Source organism: Camelina sativa, chromosome 13, assembly GCF_030686135.1.
Source record: "Camelina sativa cultivar CO46 ecotype springtype chromosome 13, ASM3068613v1".
In the NCBI taxonomy this organism is placed as follows: Eukaryota; Viridiplantae; Streptophyta; class Magnoliopsida; order Brassicales; family Brassicaceae; genus Camelina; species Camelina sativa.
In genome coordinates this window covers 22,374,069-22,394,545 of record NC_141892.1, presented here as the reverse complement: position 1 = coordinate 22,394,545, position 20,477 = coordinate 22,374,069, and the positions used below count along the sequence as shown (strand labels likewise).

The 20,477-nt window shown below is 38.4% G+C and overlaps 1 protein-coding gene and 3 pseudogenes across 3 annotated transcripts; 2 read left to right on the top strand and 2 right to left on the bottom strand.

Moving 5' to 3' along the window:
• The first annotated feature begins 3,846 nt into the window (after positions 1-3,846).
• On the top strand, positions 3,847-9,236 carry LOC147929852 (putative F-box/kelch-repeat protein At4g11750 pseudogene; annotated as a pseudogene).
• A 466-nt stretch (positions 9,237-9,702) lies between these two features.
• Positions 9,703-10,913, top strand: LOC104737178 (putative F-box/kelch-repeat protein At4g11750 pseudogene; annotated as a pseudogene). The gene has a single exon (XR_015578411.1). The product of XR_015578411.1 is annotated as a putative F-box/kelch-repeat protein At4g11750 pseudogene (transcript).
• A 515-nt stretch (positions 10,914-11,428) lies between these two features.
• Positions 11,429-15,137, bottom strand: LOC104737177 (plant UBX domain-containing protein 8). Its single transcript, XM_010457285.3, has 11 exons — positions 14,875-15,137; positions 14,492-14,553; positions 13,880-14,378; positions 13,691-13,777; positions 13,502-13,617; positions 13,159-13,354; positions 12,853-13,032; positions 12,616-12,759; positions 12,162-12,305; positions 12,026-12,082; positions 11,429-11,740 (listed from the first exon to the last, which is right to left on the bottom strand). The coding sequence occupies exons 1-11, from the start codon at positions 14,959-14,961 to the stop codon at positions 11,633-11,635; spliced, it is 1,680 nt and encodes a 559-aa protein (XP_010455587.1). The 5' UTR covers positions 14,962-15,137; the 3' UTR covers positions 11,429-11,632.
• A 1,276-nt stretch (positions 15,138-16,413) lies between these two features.
• Positions 16,414-20,015, bottom strand: LOC104737176 (protein HAPLESS 2-like; annotated as a pseudogene). The gene is made up of 17 exons (XR_015578785.1): positions 19,791-20,015; positions 19,547-19,690; positions 19,360-19,448; positions 19,158-19,255; positions 19,003-19,063; positions 18,828-18,906; positions 18,611-18,745; positions 18,314-18,511; positions 18,136-18,216; positions 17,948-18,048; positions 17,760-17,877; positions 17,636-17,668; positions 17,465-17,558; positions 17,295-17,383; positions 17,089-17,207; positions 16,913-17,013; positions 16,414-16,834 (listed from the first exon to the last, which is right to left on the bottom strand). The product of XR_015578785.1 is annotated as a protein HAPLESS 2-like (transcript).
• Between the last annotated feature and the right edge of the window lie 462 nt (positions 20,016-20,477).

Genomic DNA, 20,477 nt, shown 5'->3' with positions numbered 1-20,477 from the left:
TGCCGATTGGAAGGGACTATCCGAGTCTTGGATGAGCTCATCGCTGAAGGTTTCTTTCTAGCGAAGTGGCGCATGACTCGTCTACTTGCTGAGCATGCCTCGTGCGAAGAACAGGTCTCCCATATGGTGGTGTCCAACTTACCCGAAGGTGATTACGAACCTTTGGGAGAGTCTGACTTCCCGCGCATCATGGACGTCTGGGCCTACCGAGCTAGCGTGGAGAGGCTGAGGCGGAACGTCAACGACTCGAGTCAATGGACCATTTCTTCAGCGAAAGCCATGCCATAGAAGGTCCATGTGCATTCTTGGAGGAGATGGTGTCCAATGGCTCCGAAGTGCCGATGGAAAGGCTTGAAGCCTTAAGGCGGGATCGTCAGATCTTGCGATCTGAACTGAGCAAGCTGGTGGTGGAAGAACCATTGGAGTCCGATCTATTCGGTCCGGCTCCCATTTTGAGACTACAGGACCGTCCAGAATGCTAGTGATGGGAATCAGTTTGTGCCAAGATCAGAATGAAAGTCCCATGGGAACTAGTTCGCTTTTTATTATTATTTTTTTTATTTTGGCGAATTACCGATCTGAATGTAATCAATTCGAATTTAATGGAAATTTGATGGCAATTCTTCAGCAAAGTCGACGTGAGATGAAAGAGAGTCAGACATATGTGAGATGAAAGAGAGTCAGACACATGTGAAGGCTGAGTTATAGTGCGTTATGGCTGAGTTATCACAAGAAACAATCATCAAGTAATTGGATGATATATATGACTTTACGGCTGAGTTATAATATTTTACTTGAAAACGAAAGGTCATGTGACGGATGAGTTATAGTGCGTTATGGCTGAGTTATCACAAGAAACAATCTGAAAGTAAATGGTTGATATATATGACTTGACGGGTGAGTTATAAAATTTACAGAAAACGAAAAGTCTCGTCGATTCATGTGACGGCTGAGTTATAGTGATTTGTAAATCCGTAATGGCTGAGATAATGTAATACCGGTTAAATTATATTAATATTAATCATTACCGAAAGAAATCAAAAGAAAATAGTTCAGAGTTCATAGAAGACGAGACGGCAGTACAATGAAATTAACTTTTTAAAACCGATTAAGAAGAGGAGGAGCCACAAACTTTTAGTTTACCCCATTCAAGAGGAGGAGGAACCAGGCACTGTTCGACATCGGCCTCGGCAATCTCTCTCATAACCTCTAACCTCTTGTGTTCTGTCTCTAAGTCGACAAGTTCTCCACCCAAGATTTGTAACAGTTGGGATATTTGAGCGTCGATTAGTTCCACTTGATGCTCGAGGGCGGTCTTCTCTTCCTGCATAGCGATCTTTTGTCTCCGCCTCGGCCACGACTCTCGTCTGAGTAAAAGCTTCAGACACGGCCAATAGTGCTTCCTCTTCCCACTCGAAATCTGCATTTCTTTGAAGTTTACTGGAACTTGAGCTGGCCATCCATGGCTGATTGTCTTCCTCTCCCCACTCTGCCTTGCGTTTTTCACGTCTTCTGGAACCCTCTCCGTCCATAGCTCGGCTATCAAAATAAAAACAACTGTCACCAACTGATATATGCAATGATCGGAAAATATGCAATAGATTGAGAGGGCATGGAGAGGAGACTTACATGTGTAACGATCGACGGAAATGCAATATAAAGATAGATGAGATTTGAAGGTGAACTGTTAGTCGAAGATGCAATATTTATAGGTGCAATGAGCGAAGAAGAAGAAACCGAAACGATACAATGAATTATATGAATATAAAGAGAAAGGTCGCGTCTATTATTAGGTTAACTTATGGTTTCCCGCCAAAATATTGTTTGACGGCTGAGTTATAGTTTTACGGGAAAACGAAAGGTCACATCAATTCATGTGACGGCTGAGTTATAGTTATCAAAAGAAAGGTCGCGTCTATTATTAGGTTAACTTATGGTTTCCCCCCAAATTATTGCTTAACGGCTGAGTTATGGTTTTACGGGAAAACGAAAGGTCTCGTCGATTCATGTGACGGCTGAGTTATAGTAAGTAATGGCTGAGTTATCACTAGGAATAATCTGGAAGTCGATGGCTGATATATATGACTTGACGGCTGAGTTATAAAATTTACGGGAAAATGAAAGGTCTCGTTTATTCATGTGACGGCTGAGTTATAGTGATTTATAAATCCGTAAAGGTCTCGTCAATGCGTCTATTACAGGATTAACTTAAGTTTTCCCGCAAAAATATTGCTTAAAAAATAAAATTATTAGTCTATTTATTACCTCTCAAATACAGATAGAACCAAGTGACTGAGGTATAATATTTTCGTTTCTTTAGTCTATTACATTTCAACTACAAACTAGAATAAAATTATTTTTTACGACACTATGTCCGCTCGAGCACCCAAGATGCCGGATCTCCCCGACGATGTTTTCATAAAAATCGTTTCCCTTGCGGCAGAAGATCGATGGTGGTCACTTGGTTCTATTTTAAGGGCTGGTCGTAGGGGAAAAATGCAGTATACAGTAAAGAAGTTCTAAAGACTGCTGCTATCTATTGCCTTCGTACTGATCCATCACAAATCAATACATCCAATGCCACTGATGGTGGCCTCCAAATTGAAGGGCGGTACATGCCTTTCTTCGTCAAATGCTTTGACGCCGGCAACCCCATTGCCATTTACTACATAGGGCTAAGGGTTGTGGCTGAAGATAGAGATATCCAGCGTGGGATTGATATTCTCAGTCGTATTGTACCGACCGATGCTGATGCCACCTTAGCATGTGGAATACTAAGTATTTGTCAAGGGAATGAGGTTATGACTGTCCATTACCTCCAACTGTTTGATGCACATCATTATCCTCTGATGTCTTCGGGTGCCATGGTAACCGGTAATGATTTTCTGTTTGAGTTATCTCGTTACAATACGGCCCGGAGAAACTCATACGCAGCCTCCCATCGCTATCCTGACAGCATGTTACTCCCTTCACCCGCTTGTGCTTGGATGTGTTGTTTGGATTATGGTTTCCATTCTCTCCGCTATGGAGACTATGAAAGCAAATGCAAAAACTGTTACCTTTTGTGGTTGTCCCTCAAAGTCTCTAAGATCCTTTAGGGTTTCCAGCAGTGATTTCCAGTTTTACCTTAATATGTTCTATGTATCCACCTTTTATGCTTCCACATTTTAGTATCTACTCTCACTTTGAGGCTGAATTATAATAAAGTTACAGCTGAGTTATAGTTTTACGGGAAAACGAAAGGTCACCTCGATTCATGTGATGGCTGAGTTATCAAAATGAACAATCTATAATGGCTGAGTTATCAAAAGAAAGTTCGCGTCTATTATTAGGTTAACTTACGGTTTCCCGCCAAAATATTGCTTAACAGCTGAGTTATAGTTTTACGGGAAAACGAAAGGTCTCGTTGATGGCTGAGTTATATAATAAGTAATGACTGAGTTATCACACGAAACAATAGTAGATAGCTGATATATATTACTTGACGGCTGAGTTATCAAAATGAAAAATCTGAGAGTAAACGACTGGTTTATACGACTTTACGGTTGAGTTATTACACAAAATAAAACAAATCTCCCTAACTACATCCGACAAGTTTTCACATTGTGCCCAACTTGCTTACATCGCGAACATGCTGGTTGCTTCCTAGGGCGTTTATTTTTAATGGAAACTTCCAAAGATGATTTAATCCTACACTTCTTGGGCCTTCCTTGCTGGTTCACAACAATCGGAGGCAAGCACTTCTGATTATCCACAGCTTCAAGAGCAGGGAATGATTGATCTGGAGGCATGATTGAATCAGCCCATCCATTAACCAAATCGACACTCCTAAATTTCGGATCGCACATGGATATACGAGACACATCCATATGCTCTGCAGCTGCGATTGCATGGATGCATGGTATTTTCTCGTGGTCGAAACGACGACATGTGCATTTTTTAGTTCCAAATTTACAACATACAAAGATGATCCATATCTCACTTGCACACGTACAGCATCAATCGTTAGTACCTCCATAAGTCTTGCTGCGGGGACACGGTCCTAGTAGGGAGTAGAACAAAAAAAACGTTTTGGCTGAATTATGAAAACAATGATGGCTGAGTTATGAAAACAATTATGGCTGATTTATGGAAACTATAATGGTAATGGCTGATATATGGAAACAGTTACGGCTGATATATGAAAGCTGTTATGGCTGAGTTATGTAAACTTACCTGTAACAGTTTCTCAACACCTCGAGTGAGCGTTGTTAGTTGCGATTTCGCATTCTCTCTCCGTTCAGAAAACCATCTGGTCATCATATTCCGTATCGATTATAGCATTTGACAGTGCATGGTTCATTGATTCTGCAATATTCTTTGTCATTAAATTGTACCTTTCACCCGGGAAATGAACACGCGCCCACATTCGGACACCAGCTCGTGGAGGTATCCATGTAGTTCGGGATGACGTGCTTCAATCTCATTGAAAGCCTCATTAAAATCAGACAGCCTAAAACACCTTGCCGCTTTTTTCACCAGAGGAAACAAATGTTTTCCTTTGAACTTCACGAAGATGTTCTTATACAAATGGTAAGTGCAAATTCCACGCAAAGCCAACATATACACTTGACCAATCGCATTCCCTATTGACTTATGTCTGTCGGAGATTATCGCAAGATCCTTTTCGTCAGGAATGGCAACTTTGAGTTGTGTAAAAAACCAACGCCAAGACTCATCATTTTCAGTGTCAACAACAGCGAAAGCTAATGAGAAAATTTGAAAGTTACCATCCTGAGCTAGGGCTGTTAGAAGCGTCCCTTTGTAACTACCATGGAGAAACGTTCCGTCGACAACAACAACTTTGCGCATGAAAGCAAACCCAGCAATACTCGCACCAAAAGCAATAAAAACATATTTGAATCTGTCTTCATCATCTATTTGAAGTCGCGTGACTGTACCCGGATTTTCCCTTCTTAACTTGTATATGTAAGAAGGCAACTCGCTAAAACTATCCTCAGGAGTTCCCTGATCGATCTGCCTTGCATTCAGCAGCGTTCGATATGCCTTCCAATAACCCATCTGTTGACACCAAACAAATAAATAAATCAGCCATAACATATAAATAACTTAGCTGATACATTCGAATAAGTCAGCCGTAAATAATCAATAAATCAGCCGTAACATGTAAATAACTCAGCCTATACATACCTATAAGTCAGCCATTATTATCAATAAGTCAGTCGAAACATAGTTATTACCTTTAGACTAAATTGCTTATTGAAAATGACTCCGACACTTTTAGGTTTAACATCCGGACCAAGATCACCAAGATAGTCCCTGTAAAGACCTGCCAATACATCAGCTGTTGATTGGCGGGATCTAATAAAACGTTCCGTCACCGAACATGTGTGTTTCGAATCGTATACACGAACATGAAAATCCGGGTCATCCCCTTGTACAGATGCACGAACTCTCCAAAGACATCCTTTAACCCAACACCTAAAAACCACTTGTCTCGGGTTTGATACTGGTACATTAAAATCAAATCCATCCCTAACCGAAATAAGTTTCACGTGATTCTGAACTCCTTTTTGCTCATGTATCTTTGTCCTACAGCAATTTTTAGCGTTGACACCTCCAACCTAATAGCCTCCGGATTCATCTTTATGAGCTTTCTTCTGAGGAGGCGGAGTAGGTGGATCTTCCTCTTCCTCTTTACTTTGAGGCTCGCCCAATACAGAAAATTGCTCGTCATCAGATGACTCACCATCGGAGTCGTCGAAAAAATCAAATCGGCTTGAAAATTCATTGTCTTCTTCTTCGTCAGATGCTACTTCGACAGCTTCTTCTTCTTCTTCGTTTTCTTTGTCAACGATCTTACCATAATCAAAACAAGTGCCTTCAAATCCCCCACTGTACACTTCGTATGTAGATTCTAAGTCACTGATTGGCCAAATCATACTTCCTCTAGCTCCACTAGTTTCTGTAGACTCTTTCACCGAAAACTCTACACAGAGACGTAGCTGATCGGTTTTCAATAGCCCCAAAAAACATTGCAACTGTCGATCATTGGAGACAAAAACTGGTGGAGTATCATGCGCCATTAGTTTCAGTGCCTTGTTCAAGAACATGTAGCTCAGCTTTAACTCATGGCTCAACACGTCCAATCCGTAGTCTTCAAGAACAAGCTCCTCAAGCTTGTCGTGTGTTGTGCCACCATCGATATGCACAACTATACACCCTCTATCGTCCGTGTTAAATGCATATCTCTGTTTCTTTACCCAATTACCGGAAACAACTAGCACCGGAACTGGATCCATGAAAGAAAATAAAGAACAAGGTGAAGAAGAAGTAGAGAGAACTAGGTGAAGAAGAAAAGTGAAGAAGAAGTATAAGAACAAGGTGAAGAAGAAAAGTGAAGAAGAAGTATAAGAACAAGGTGAAGAAGAAGGTAAATAGTTCACTTATTTACCAGTTGAAGAACAAGAGTCGAACGACGTTTCGTATTTCCGGAGAAAAAAAAAGATGACATGGAATGCTGACATGGATGCTGCGTCCGATGTGGCAAGTCAGCCATCAAACAATTAATAACTCAGCCTATATAAAACTCAGTCACAACATGAAAAACATTACAGTAATTAAAAAGCAAAAAAAATGCTGCCAAATTCAGCCGTTTCATCAACTGAAAATATGTAACTCAGCCATATCGTTTAATAAGTCAGCTGTAACTGAATAACATTCTAGTAATTAGTCTTTTGCTACTAAGTCAGCCGTCAAATGGTTGAGTTGTATGATAAGTCAGCCTATCATGACTGAGTTGTACGATAAGTCAGCCTATCACGGCTGAGTTGTACGATAACTCAGTCGTAACAACATCTCATAAGTCAGCCGTTTTCATAACTCAGCCTGTCGGAAAATGGTAATTCAGCCGTGTCGTAGTGATAACTCAGCCAAAATTTTGACAACTCAACCATCGGGTGAAAACTCAGCCGTAAGGACGGCTAAGTTAGAGCATATCTCAGCCAGATTTTAATAAGTCAGCCGTAACCCTTGGCTGAGTTATGCTCTAAGTCAGCCGTCCGCTCTTACTCAAATGTTTTTTTCCATAACTCAGCCTCAACATATATATAACTCAGCCGCAACAATCCTCTGTAACGTGTTATGGCTGAGTTATGGTTACACGTCAGCGATTTCTGACATGGCGTCTAACGTGGCAATGACATTTTTGTAATAATATTTTTTCCGGTAATATAAAACAAGGGCACGCTGGATAGTTTGAAAATAACCGAAATATTCTAGTAATAAAATCTTTGTTTGTAGATTCTGATAATATTACCTAAGATGGATAACATTTGAGTAAATCACCCATATATGTTCCCAAAAAAAAGACATGAGAACAAAAATGTCCTTATTCTATCTAAAAATTAGTCATTGTTGTTGTTGTCTAGGACTAGGAGTTGGTACAGTCTTGTTTCTTGGCTTCTTGAGCTTTTACTTTAAAGATACTCAGAAAAGTTTTCCTTTGGTTAACATGACGGAATAGTTTGGTGGATATCATGAAGTGATCTTTTGATTCGGATGTAGCTTATTGGTTCTTGAGGTTCAGTAATCAACGAGTTGATGGTTTCGGTCAAGAGCTTCACAATGGCCTGTCGACAAGGATCAAGTTGTGTAAAACATGAAATTAATAGGATGTGTCTATTTTTCAATACATCTTAATTCTTACAACTCCTTAAAAGTAGTGATTCCAATTTTTTTGTCATACCATCAAATCACCAAGTTAAATTCATGAAATGTGATTATGTCACATTTTTTCTGTTTTATATTATAAAATTAAGTAGACCATGACATAATCACTTTTGTGCAAATTTTGTTAGTGTGGGACTACATAAGTTTGAATTTACATATTGTATGATTTAAAAAAAAAAAAAAAAATACTTTTGATCATCATAGATATGTTATGTTATTACATAGAGACACTTTACTATTCAGAATTAGGAAAATAGACATTTATTACTGTTTGTGAATAGTGAGATCGTGAAATATAATTATTTCTAGTATTAGGAAATAAAAATTTGGATACAACTAGAATTAGGAAATAGAAACTTCTACCAACATATATAGAACTAGTTTGCACTGCTTAGCTTGTGTCTCAAGGTTGTACTACCCGACTCTCTCCTTAGTTTCCAAGAGATTGTGTTCTCTCGTTGCATCACTGGAGCTTTACAAAACCCGGACGCTTTTAGGACGCACTGAGAAGTGTCTATATGTGCGCTTACATTTAAGTTCTGAAACTAGGCCACGTTGACGTTGGTTCACTTTATGTCGAAACCTAACTCCAATCCCTAACCGTAGCCCTAATCCTAACCCTAACCCTGACCTTAACTTACGATGGTTCACTTCCTACAATGGACCACAAAGAATCCTAACGAATCACACTATCAATGAAGAGAAGAAGTTAAGTGACAATCATGAGTTGGTAGATCAGTTCCAACTTGCATTTATTATCCTCCTTTTGGGTGGCCTCGTGCAGAAACTGGCTCTAATATTTACATCATTGGCGTATACTTCGACGCTTCCTACTCTACTAAGCTAGTCTTCTTCATGGACTGCAGGTCTCACACCTCGCACAAAGCTCCAAAGCACGCAGATGTCCCGAAACCGCCCCCTCGTAAATGTTATTGATGGGAAAATATATGTAGTGAAAGGCTGCAAAAATCCCGATTCCTCGAATATGATCGAATTTTTCGATCCAAAAACCCAAATATGGGAGTATTTGCCATGCCCTAGCGCGGACATAGACAAGAGCGACGAACTACGTAGCCTAGCAATCAACGGAAAACTTTACCTGTTTGGGAATAAAAGTGTCATTGGAGGGTCTTTTGCATTTGGCTTCCCTTTATTCTTCTTGCGTAATAGATAATGTAATCTATTATTATCACAATTACGGCATGATCTGGTGGTATGACCCCGAGAGAAGAATGGTTGGACATTTGAAGGGTTTGGCAAAACTTCCTAAACTACCGACGCAAGTTAGAATGGTGGATTATGGTGGACGGATTATGGTGGACGGATTATGGTTTTGTGGGAAAAGGAAGTAGTACCTGGCAGGTAAGAAGGTGATTTATTGTGCTGAGATTGCGCTTGAAAGACGCAACACAGAAGATATGTATGGGAAGATTGAGTGCTGTGACATTGTGCTTAAACTTTCCGAACCATATGATATTTTGGAAGTTATTACCGCTACTGTTTGATGAACAAAACCATGAGCTATTTTTGCTTGAACATGGTTATATCATTTTTTATTTATTTAATATGATGATTATAGATATATCCTACGGCTTAAAGCATAATACAAATATATAACCATGAGCTTATATTATTGTTCCTCCCTCTTACAAGAACTCTGTTTTATTCATGTGCTCGGTTACGTAGATGTTGTGTTTTCCTCTCTTCTCTGTTTCGCTCTGTTTTGCCTTATTATCAAATCAGTCCAAAATACACTTTGGCAGCTCATCATTATCCGTCTAAATCAAGTTTTGGCCTATCCGGTTCGATTTTGTTACACATGAAGATGATTTCCTAATAGGACTAGTATAATACCTAAATCTAGATTGATTTACAGAATATATACAGCTATACGAATTCAGCTAAGTTTAAGGAATATATATTTATCCAGTATATAATAAAGAGTAATAATTAACAAGGAAGGCTAGCTCTTTGAGTTTTCTTGGAGCTAGCGTTTTGTGCTAATGAGGAATTCACAGGTTGATTTGCCTTATCTTCCTGATGATTTGTGGTTGAACTGTTTAGCCCGTGTCTCCAGATTGTACTACCCGATTCTCTCCATAGTTTCCAAGAGATTCCGCTCCCTCGTGGAATCGCTTGAGCTTTACGAGATCCGAACGCTCTTAGGAAACATCGAGAATTGTCTTTATTTGAGCTTAGGTTTCAGTTCTGATCAATCTGATGCACGCTGGTTCACTTTATGCAAGAGAACAACTCGAAACCCTAACCCTAACTTTAACTCACGATGGTTCGCTTCCTGCTTTAGACCACATAGTATCCTAACGAATCACACTATGGTCTCAGTTCCAACTTACAATCTCACTTCTTCGACTGAGTCGACTCGTATCGCCATTGGTTCTAATATATATATGATTGGCGTATTAGGAGATGGCGCCTTCTCGTCTAGGATCTTATTCATGGACTGCCGGTCTCATACTTTACAGAAAACTCCAAGCATGCAGACGGCCAAAAAGAATCCCTTAATTAGGGTTCTTGATGGGAAGATATATGTAGTGGAAGGATGCAATGATCCTGATTACTCGACATTTATCGAGTGTTTTGATCCCGAAACCCAAACATGGGAGCATGTGCCGAGCCCTAGCGCGGAGATACGTGGTAGGTACGTATCAACAAGTTTAGTTTTGGACGGGAAGCTTTACCTGTTTGGGGATAAAAATCTGGTTTACAAGCCCATAGAAAATAAATGGGATGTGGTAGGATTAGAGATACCTTTGCGTTGGAATCCCACTGATTTTGCTGGCGCAGTAGTAGACAACGTAATCTACTCTTATGGAAGACGTAGTGTGGTATGGTACGACTCAGAGAGAAGACAGTGGAGATATTTGAAGGGTTTGGCAAAACTACCAAAATTACCGAAATTACCAAATCAAGGTCTTTTTGTTAGATTGGTGGGTTATAGTGGAAAAATTGTGGTTTTGTGGGAGAATGATGTGCGTGGTACAGATCCTAAGAAGAAGATGATTTGGTGTGCCGAGATTGCTCTTGAAAGGCGTAATGGACGTAAGGTTTATGGGAAGATTGAGTGGTGTGATGTTGTGCTTACTGTCCCCAAGTCATGTTCTTTATTGCATTTTATGACTGTTACTGTTTGAAGAATGAATTAATACATTAGTTCACATTACTCATTAGTACCATTTTCTTTCTTTCCAGTTTCATTGAATGATTTTCTATACAATGCATCAACTGTTGTTCTGTTTCTCTCTTATAACAAAACTCTATTTTCGGTTTGTTCTCATTTCTTTACCCTATTTCACTCTGTTTTTGACTCCCAAACCAACCCATGTCAAAATTTGTTCGTTTTTGCTCTTGGAAAGTTTTGGATACTTCAAACATATATTGGGATGCAATATCTATTTGTGGTGAAAAAGTAATCAAATGTTCCTACACAATGTACGTAAAGCAAAGAGTAGAAACTTCGATTGCGCTTGAAACACTAAACGTTCTAATCGGGATTTACCAGAGGATTTGGTGTGATGCGACTCCGCCTAAAAGGCGCATCGGATATGGGAAAGTCTAGTGGTGTGATGTGGTGGTTACACTTTCCGAGCAATATGATATTGTGAATGTAAAAAAAAAAAAGTATTTGAAAAAGTTGTTTCAACTATTCTAATTTGTGGGCAAGTTTAAAACAGCAAAGTTGAAGATGACAAACATTATACTTGAGAGATTGAGAGCCAGACACATTAGGCAGTAATGTATGTACAACTGAAACCGGTTTTATAACTTATAATATAATCCCCCCCAACAGATACTTTAAAGAAAGATAAAAATAACTTGAAAATTAAAGAGTTTCTAAGCAGCAGACAAATGTAAGTCTGATATTTAAAAGCTAAAACTTACTTTAGATAAGCTCAAGGAACAATGCTTCTTGTTTGCTGGTCAGCCCAAGATCGTTCAAGGTAGACTCACTTTCTCCATCTCCAAACGCATGCCTTGGATATGGCCTCACCTGTTTTCACCACATCAAAACTTTAAAGACCGGCTTTTTCAGACCTTTAAGATCTAAACTGATTTATAGGACCAAACCAGCCAAGCATATCATTTTTTTGCTTTAAATCAGGGCAGTTAACCTCTGCCTAGCCAGCACAGCCCCAGGGCCGGGTTAGATCAGGTCTGAAGCCTGAACCTCAACTAGTCATTAACCCGATATGTAACCAGCCCTCATAACATCCTATAAGCGTGTTCTATATGCCAAAAGATGAGATATTTATTTATGTAGAGGCAGAAGATTTACCAGTCTGTAAGTGTTGGGTTTCACCACTCTGGCAATGTCTATAAAGTTAAAAAGAGACTGCAAAACAGCAAAGACAACAGTTATTTTTATGGAGAAACTTCGAGTAATGCAAAATAAAACTGATTAGAAAACTGACTCGGAGTTTGTCGGATTTAAGGAACCGGCGGCCACGTCGGGTGCCATCTGGCATCCGGATTAGAAGGGTAATGGCATTCTCTTCGTCTGCTTGTGGCTCCTTAGATAGAGATGCTTCTTTTGCATCTAGCTGCCTCTCTAGCTCCTGCAACAACATTCAGAGTAAAAAAAACCGTAGTAAGCAACAAGATTGCCTTCACTAAAACTTGTGAAAACCAGGCTACATAGCAGTGCGAAACTACTTTTCATAATCATCATTGTATTGTATGGTATAGAGTTCCATCTTTCTCAAGTAAGAAAGGGTTTCCAAAGTTGCCTATGATTTAGACTGATCTTTCTCTATCAACTAGCAGGAGTCTTGGTAACAATCGGCAGTCAATAATTACAGGAAAACTGGAAAACTTGTTTGAACGCAGATTTAGAAAGAGGGTTATATGTGAGAACAGAAGCGGCACCTGTTCTTCCTCGAGTTTTCTTTGAGCTTCTTCCTCTTTTTTCTTTTCTTCCTCCAGAAAAGCCTTTCTAGCAGTTTCTTCCTCTCTAATGGATTTAATTTCTTTATCTCGGTCAGCTTGCAGGGATGCAAGATACTCATCATCCTACATGATGTAGCAGCTCAAGAATTTTATTATCACCCATAAACCTTGATAAATAAAAAGGTTTGGTCAAGCAGCTAGTAAGTGTTGCCTAACCTGCTGTTCCCGTATTAACCTCTGAGCTGTCAGTGAAGGTGAGGGTGGAGGTGGTTGAGCCCTCGGCTGAGGAGGCAAGAATGGAAGAGGAGGATTATATCCAGTTTCAGGAATGCCACCAAACATGGCCGCCTCAAGCATGACAGCTTCATCATGTTCCTCAGACGAAATGCCTCCCCACTTGAGCATACACAATAGAATATCAACAATGACAAGGATTAGCTACTATAGAATTCCTAATTTACAAGTAATACTGGAATTCTAGTCAGGTAACGGTGTAATTAATTAAACAGATTTTATGGATACCTCTGAAGGAAACCCACTGCCACGCTCCTCGGGATTAATACTTGCACGTTCTTCTTCAGGACTCCCACTCCGGGAACGATCAACGTTAGGTGGAGCCAGAGATCCCGATGCTGCACGTCTTGGCCTGTGTCTTATAAGAGGTTGCTCATCAACATCATCGGAGTCATCCTCAAATGGTGAGCTAGGAGCTGCCAATCTAGACAACAAAACAAGACAATTTGTTAGGCCTCCACTTTTTGACAAACACCAGCAGACAAACTGCTTGACAGAAGTTTCTACAACTGCAAGTATCAAACTCGGAGATAACACATTAGCAAAGTAATATAGAAAAGAACCAACAAACCTTCCGTTCAGGGCTTGGGTATCCTGAGGTCCTTGAGCAGCAGTCACTTCAGAAGCTCCTATTTCTGAGGTTGAGGCCTTATACCCTTGACCGCGCAAAACCTCTTCCTCCGCTGACTGCACTAACTTATGTTAAAAGAGATCAAAGGGATATGACAGCGAAAATAAAAGAGAGGAGACAACCATAGACCTTCAATGACATTGTAACAGCTTTTGCTATGTCGTCATCATCTTCCATGTGAGGGGGCCTCTCTTCAAGCAAAGGGTTAGTTGATCCCTATAAAAAAATTATAAAAGCTCATAAAATTTGCTAATCCAGTAAGCCAAACTAAACAAGAAGACAAACCACAATGGTGGCTATTCTCTTAGAGAAGCTTACCCCAGCCTCCTTCTTTGAGGCCTCAATGGCAGCTCTGATCATTTCTTCTTCAATATCATTGTAATCTTGATTATTATTGGCTACAGAACCAGCAAGTCCGTCTTGCCTACTTTGTCCCCTGGGTGCATAAGGAATATCATCATCACTCTCTTCATCTATAATAACAGTTCCTTGAGTAGCTGGACCTTGAACATGTGTTGTTTCAGTCACATCCTCAATAGTAGGAGCATCACTAGATCGTCCTGATGGCCCACTGCTGCTATCCTTAACCTCTATTGGTATCTGCCTAACCTCTCTGGGATGACTAACAAACGGAGGGCGTGGCATAAGAGGATCACTATCAAATATACCTCTAGCAAAGTCCGAATCCAAAAGAGAAAAAGGACGGCCAATTGTTCTAGCTGCATTGAACATAGATAGAGGAGACTGCGGAGCTGGAATCACATCATCTATATCCATTTCATCGTCATGAAGGGCATTAACCGGTGCTTCATGTACCCTGTACAAAGAGCATAACAACGTACACCACATAAAAAAACAAAAATGATAACTTTGCATAGCTGAGAAAGAAGAAAATAAACAATCATCAGTGAGATATAGATGATGTCATACACATTTCGAGCCCCCTCACTGAAATATGCATTCACAGCTTGATTAAGATCACCACGATGTTCCTGCATAAGATTGGAGAAAAGAAAACAATCAATTAAAACCAAAGTTTCCTACTTTTCGATACAATCAGCTCTCAAAATTACAATATTACACACTCATCAACGAACGAGCTAAAGAGAGCAATGTAAAACCATTGTATAAACTCAATCAGACCATCCAATGAACTAAAAATTGCGACTTTAATTTCAACCCTAACAAGAGAACGATCGTCAGTCATATGGAACTTTTCAGTTAACCGATTCGCCGAGAAACATTCCGATATGAATAGATTGCTTTTGAAAAAGAAATATGAATCGAGATGAGTAAAAAAAAATTCGAATCACCTCGAGTTTCTGAAGGGCGACGGCGTTTGAAGCGCCGGTGATGCTGATGAAAGTGTCGATTGCTTCCTGATTCGGTGTCGACGCCATAGGAGAAGAAGAAGAAGAAGAAGATTGGAGAAATGAAGGAAGCTTGGGTTCGTAGCAACAAAGTGTGATTGTAAAGGTTTCGTCTTTTGTGTTGTTCTTGGAGTGACCAAGGGGAAATGTCTAAAACAAATGTTGTTGAGTTGTGATGAAGAAATTGTAATTGAACTGTGTGGATTGGATCGGCTAAAACTCGTCGTTTTGATGTTTTATTTTCTCTTTTTTTTTTTTTTTTTTTTTTTTTTTTAAATATTATTACTCTTTTTAGGTAAAGGTAATGATGATGATTTTACTATGTGGAAAGCTTTGAAGCTTTTGTATGGTTCTACGATGATTATTGTAAAGTGAAAGACACATATTTAGTTTAGTCAATATTGAATTGATTGATAAAAAAAAAATACATTTAAATTTTGTATTCAAAAGAGTATTTCCTACATTACCAATACAAGATTTGAGGTTTTTTTAGTCAAATTTCCATAGACAATCCCTATATATTAATAGGGAAGCATTTTGAAAAAAATGCAGAGGTGTTGTCGCTGGATAGTTTAAGACACTTTTTAGCAATTTACCGATATTTGGTAATACTATTTACAATACATGCCATTATATGTTTAATCAAAAAAAATATATATATTGTCAAATTTTTCTTTTTTTCACCTGTACTATATTTTGTTTATGTGTACTTTAATTTTTTTTTAAAATGTAACATCTAATTTTATTAGTAAAAATAGTTATTCATCAAATAATATACCAAAAGTTTTTCCCAAACACTAAAAAAAGAAATGAAAGTAATAAGAAAATCAGCAAATTAAAATACAAATTTGAACTTAATACTACTCATATCTTTACATTTTATGTAAATACATATTACACTTCCTAAAATTTACAAAATTTAAAAAATATTTTTTTATTTAATCATTTGTCCTGTTTCAATAAATTGCACAAAAGACATGTTGGCATAAATAATAATATTTTATCATTATTTTCTCGAACTACGTTAAAACTTTTTTACATTCAAAAATTTCACGGGTGAGACGTATTTTAACACGAAATAAAAGAAAATTTGAATTAAAAATATTTTAATTACATATTACGTTTGACACAAACGGATGTTAATTCAATAATTATAATTTGACTCATAATAATTTTATTTAAATTGATTTATTTTGCACATTAGTGCGGGTTGTTACCTAGTTTATTTTTATTTAGTTAAAACAATATTCACTACTGACAAATAAAAAGAACAAAATGTCAAAAAGAAGAAGGTGGGGTATGTATTAAAATGTCAAATAGGATATGTTTGGACCATATCGTCAAGACATATATAAAAACATGTAACCTATCAAATCTACAAGGAATTGATCGTGTTATATGACATAGTTATTAGCATTATCCCCCTATATTACTGTGGAATAATCATATCATGATACATACGTACTTCTTCCACATGATCACTATAAATTTTGAGTCTTTAACTCTCCGGTAGCCTTTGTCTCCTCCGTCTGTCCACGTGGTAGGACGATCCCGTGCTTGGCTCTCCTACGCTGCTTCTGCTTGCTATCTTTATGTACTCGGTGAAGTTGGTTGTAGTAGTGAGACTCGTTGTGGTGGTCACGTCCAAGCATCATCTTCTGCAAAACGTCGTCGTTTTCGCCACGATGGTGTTTGTGTCTCTGTTGTGTCCTACGATGGTGATTATGGGATTTGATGACACCATGCCGATGGTTGTGATGGCGATGGTGATGATGCCGGTTCAAGGCGTCTTCTCTAGTGGGTAATAGTCTACGATGATGGTCTAAGTCGAAATGATCTTCCCACCAGTCGTAGAATGGATCAAATAGTCCCTTTTGGTGCAAGAGCCAGAGAAGCACACAAGCTGTTAAAACAAAACACGTTATAATCGAGATATTATGTTAGTGATTTGAGGTTGCGGTCGCGGTTTGAAAATGCTTACTGGTTGGGAAAAGAGCGAGGAGAAGGCCGAACATAACCATCCAGCTTAAGCAAACGTATTGAATGTGGCAGCTGAAGTCGAAGAAACTTGAACATTTGTTTCTGCAAATATTGATTGATTGGTTCAATATTTCATTATTTCTCAAGAGAAGTTAAAAGTTAGGAGAAGTGTGTAACCTGCAAGTGTCCCCCGTGATGAAATCGATTAAACCATTGATGATTTTAGTCCACAGTATCCTAATCGATTCAAAGAAACCTTTAGGATAAGTCTCTGGAATTTGAAATGGATTAGTAACCTGCATGTTAAAGATACTGGTCAGTTAATGAATGTTCGATATCAAACATTTAAACAAGAATCATATAAAATTTCATAGTAGGGTAACCTGAGTTCCATTGTCAAGGACAGTGGCCGTTGTGCTGAACTGACACTCGGCTCTGTCTACTTCGCTGAACTGAGAATCCTTGAGTATAGCTACACAAAAAACTAGAAATGATCATTCTTGATACAAATAAGATATCAGGTAGTTTGTAAGATAAGAAGGTTCAGGATCACCTGTGCATATATATTTTGAGGCCTGATCTTTAGTGGGATACAACTTAAAAGACCGAGTTGTAACTGCTTTTGGTTTTATAATAAAGAATTGCTCCTGAAAACAACAACATCAGTTTGTAACATTCCTTTAACAATGCTTTCTTCTTAGAAGATTAACTAAGAGTTAGTTACCTCAACGAAAGCAACGCCTTTGGAGCAATCGAACTGCGTCAAAGGAAACAAGATGCAATTCATATATCAAAGAAACTTTTTCTTGCTATCAAATTTCGACGTAAGGTTTAGTTTTTAATAATACCGTTAAGCTATAAGATGCTTCTACTTCACCAGTATTCTTAATTGTGACTGCAGCAACTCCGAATTGAGTAAGTGCCTCAAATGTCGGTATAACGATGTTTATGATCTTACCAGGACTCCTACAACCACAGAAACGTTACTTTACTTGGTAATCATCATTTCTAGAATGTACTTTTAAGTCTTTTTTACCTCTGGAAAACGTATTCAATATCATCAGCTCTTAGCTCTATCAGAAGATTTGTGTTGAGTGTTTCTGTGACTCCGATGGAGAACGAGTGAGGTCCCGCGTTCTGTATCTCATGTAACGAAAAAGTCAATAAGTCAATATCAAATCTCATGTTCTACTGATTCAGAAACTAGTAAAGTTGACACATAACTGGATGTTGATTGATCCTCTCAAATCTTCCTTCTAATCCATAATAAGAAAGTTGGTGTCGATTGATCCGGTTCATATCTGCCTGAAACAGACTTTGTTACACGTTGAAGTGAAACAATGATGAAGTGAAACAATGATGCAGTAATAAGGTGTTAGAAAGCTATAACATTTGTACTAACCTCATGAAAGTTCCATAATTGATTATGCAAGCAACTCCAATATGGTGAAGAGCAGAAATTTGGTTGGCTGTTAAAAGCTTCATAGCTAACACCAATTTTATTACATTCTAAGCCATCTAATGTAAACCTCACTCTTTCAAGAAGCATCCACATTGAGTAATTGGCGCCTAAGTTCCCTGGTTGTCCTGCTATAGCCGTCTTTTTTGAACCGGAAGGATTTTTTATTTTAGCATTATTACAGAGCGGTGCAAGTTAAAAGAGACTTTAAAATGGATTAATCAGTAGCTAGTTAATTACCTCTCTTGGGATAACAAGATAGAAGTCTTCGAAAGAAGGAATACTTGTGTAACCAGCAAAGTCTCCAATGAGATTAACCTTGAGGAAATTATCATTTGCAGTAGCTGTTCTGTTTTCAGGACCAATGATCACTTCCTGAGATTTAAAAAATAAAAAATCAATCATAAGGTTGACTAACTTGGGAACCAAAACCAGCTTTAAAAAACCGAAGACATACTGAAACTCTAGTTCCTGTCTTCAACTCAACTCGCACGCTAAATCCTAGTGACCGCTGTCCAATACCGAAAACATGAAACCTAAAGGACAGAAAGAAAGAGGCCAAACTCAACAAGGGTACGTAAGTGCACAAAAACCATGAAGCTAAGAAGACCATACAATTGAAGGATTCATACCAGTCACCTGGAAAACGAAGGCAATGCGCGGTATTTGCCTTCCCTTTTATCATCTTATCAACTAGTCAAAGTCAGTTGAAGGAATGAGTCTCTCCAACAAGCGATACAAGAGGAGGAAATGTTAAATGAAACCAAAAAAAAAAAAAAACACATACAAATATCTCCACAAGACGAAGGCATTCTTCGCTGCGGTCCACATGGACAACACATTGGCTGAGTCTGCTCCAAAACGTTACCCTTCTCATCCCGTAACCTGTATAATCGTCACATGAAATCAGTTAAAAGGTACTCATCAAACTCAGGTGATCAATGTTAGTATATATATAGAGAAAATTGGCGTTAAAAGCACATCCTTACCTCTCACATATTTGTACAATATGTGGTCCAGCATCAGGCTCACACTTACGAGTCGTGACATGATACTCTTGAGGTTTGTAAGGTACATCCTAAAACGTTTTTTTAAAAAGGTCAAACCCACACTAAAACTAGCAACACTAGACCAAATTCATGATGATCAAAGTCTTAAACACAAATTCATAGATACCCTAATGTAAGTAAGATCGTAGAGAGCATATGCTGCAGATTTGTTGACTGTAATAACCGGTGGAATCCGTACGATTTGCATATTACTACTGGAGTTATCTTCAACCTCCACTATCTCCGCTACAATCGAAGCCTCTCCTCCACTCTTTTTATAAAACCAACAAAAAAAAAAAAAAATCAAAACCGATGAAACACAAAATCGCATGCATAATACAGAAGAACAAAACAGATTAAAAAGGACTTACGGATCCACTAGGAACAGCGAGGTTTAAAACGATCTTAGTTGAACAATTGAGATTACCAGAATCTGATGTTTTCTCACACTTCTCTAGCTTTGATTTCGACAATATCTGAATCCCTTCGACTTCGTTTAACATTCCGATGATGATGATTCCGGCGGTTACACAAGCCATCACCACCACCGCGTTCACCATTTTTTTCATTATCAGAAGTTACTCTCTCTCTCACTTACTCGGAGACGCGAATTGTGTTTTCTTTTGAAGAAACTGCTTCGTCTTTGTTTTTTTTTTCCAACGGTTGCTTTGGTTTTCTAATCTTAATCCACTAGATTTAAACCGGAAATTACAAGTGTACCATTCTAAACCGGGAATTACAACTTAATAAACCGGGATTCAGTCTTAAAGTTTGGTTCAATCAAACTCATGCAGGCATGCTGCGCTTGAACGCTTCACGTTACAATCACAAATGTGATGGATCTTCAAAAATTCTAAAATACGACATAAGAGAAAAGATGACAGAAGCTGTCGTTGTTATATATATATATATTATTTAATATATCGTAAACATTTTGTTTATTCATCAATCATCATCAGGTATTGAAAATGAAGGTAAAAGGATATGAAAACAAAAACAAAGTCAATACGTTTTCACTTGCACAATTTTCAGACCTTTGTAACCCCCGTGAGGCCACC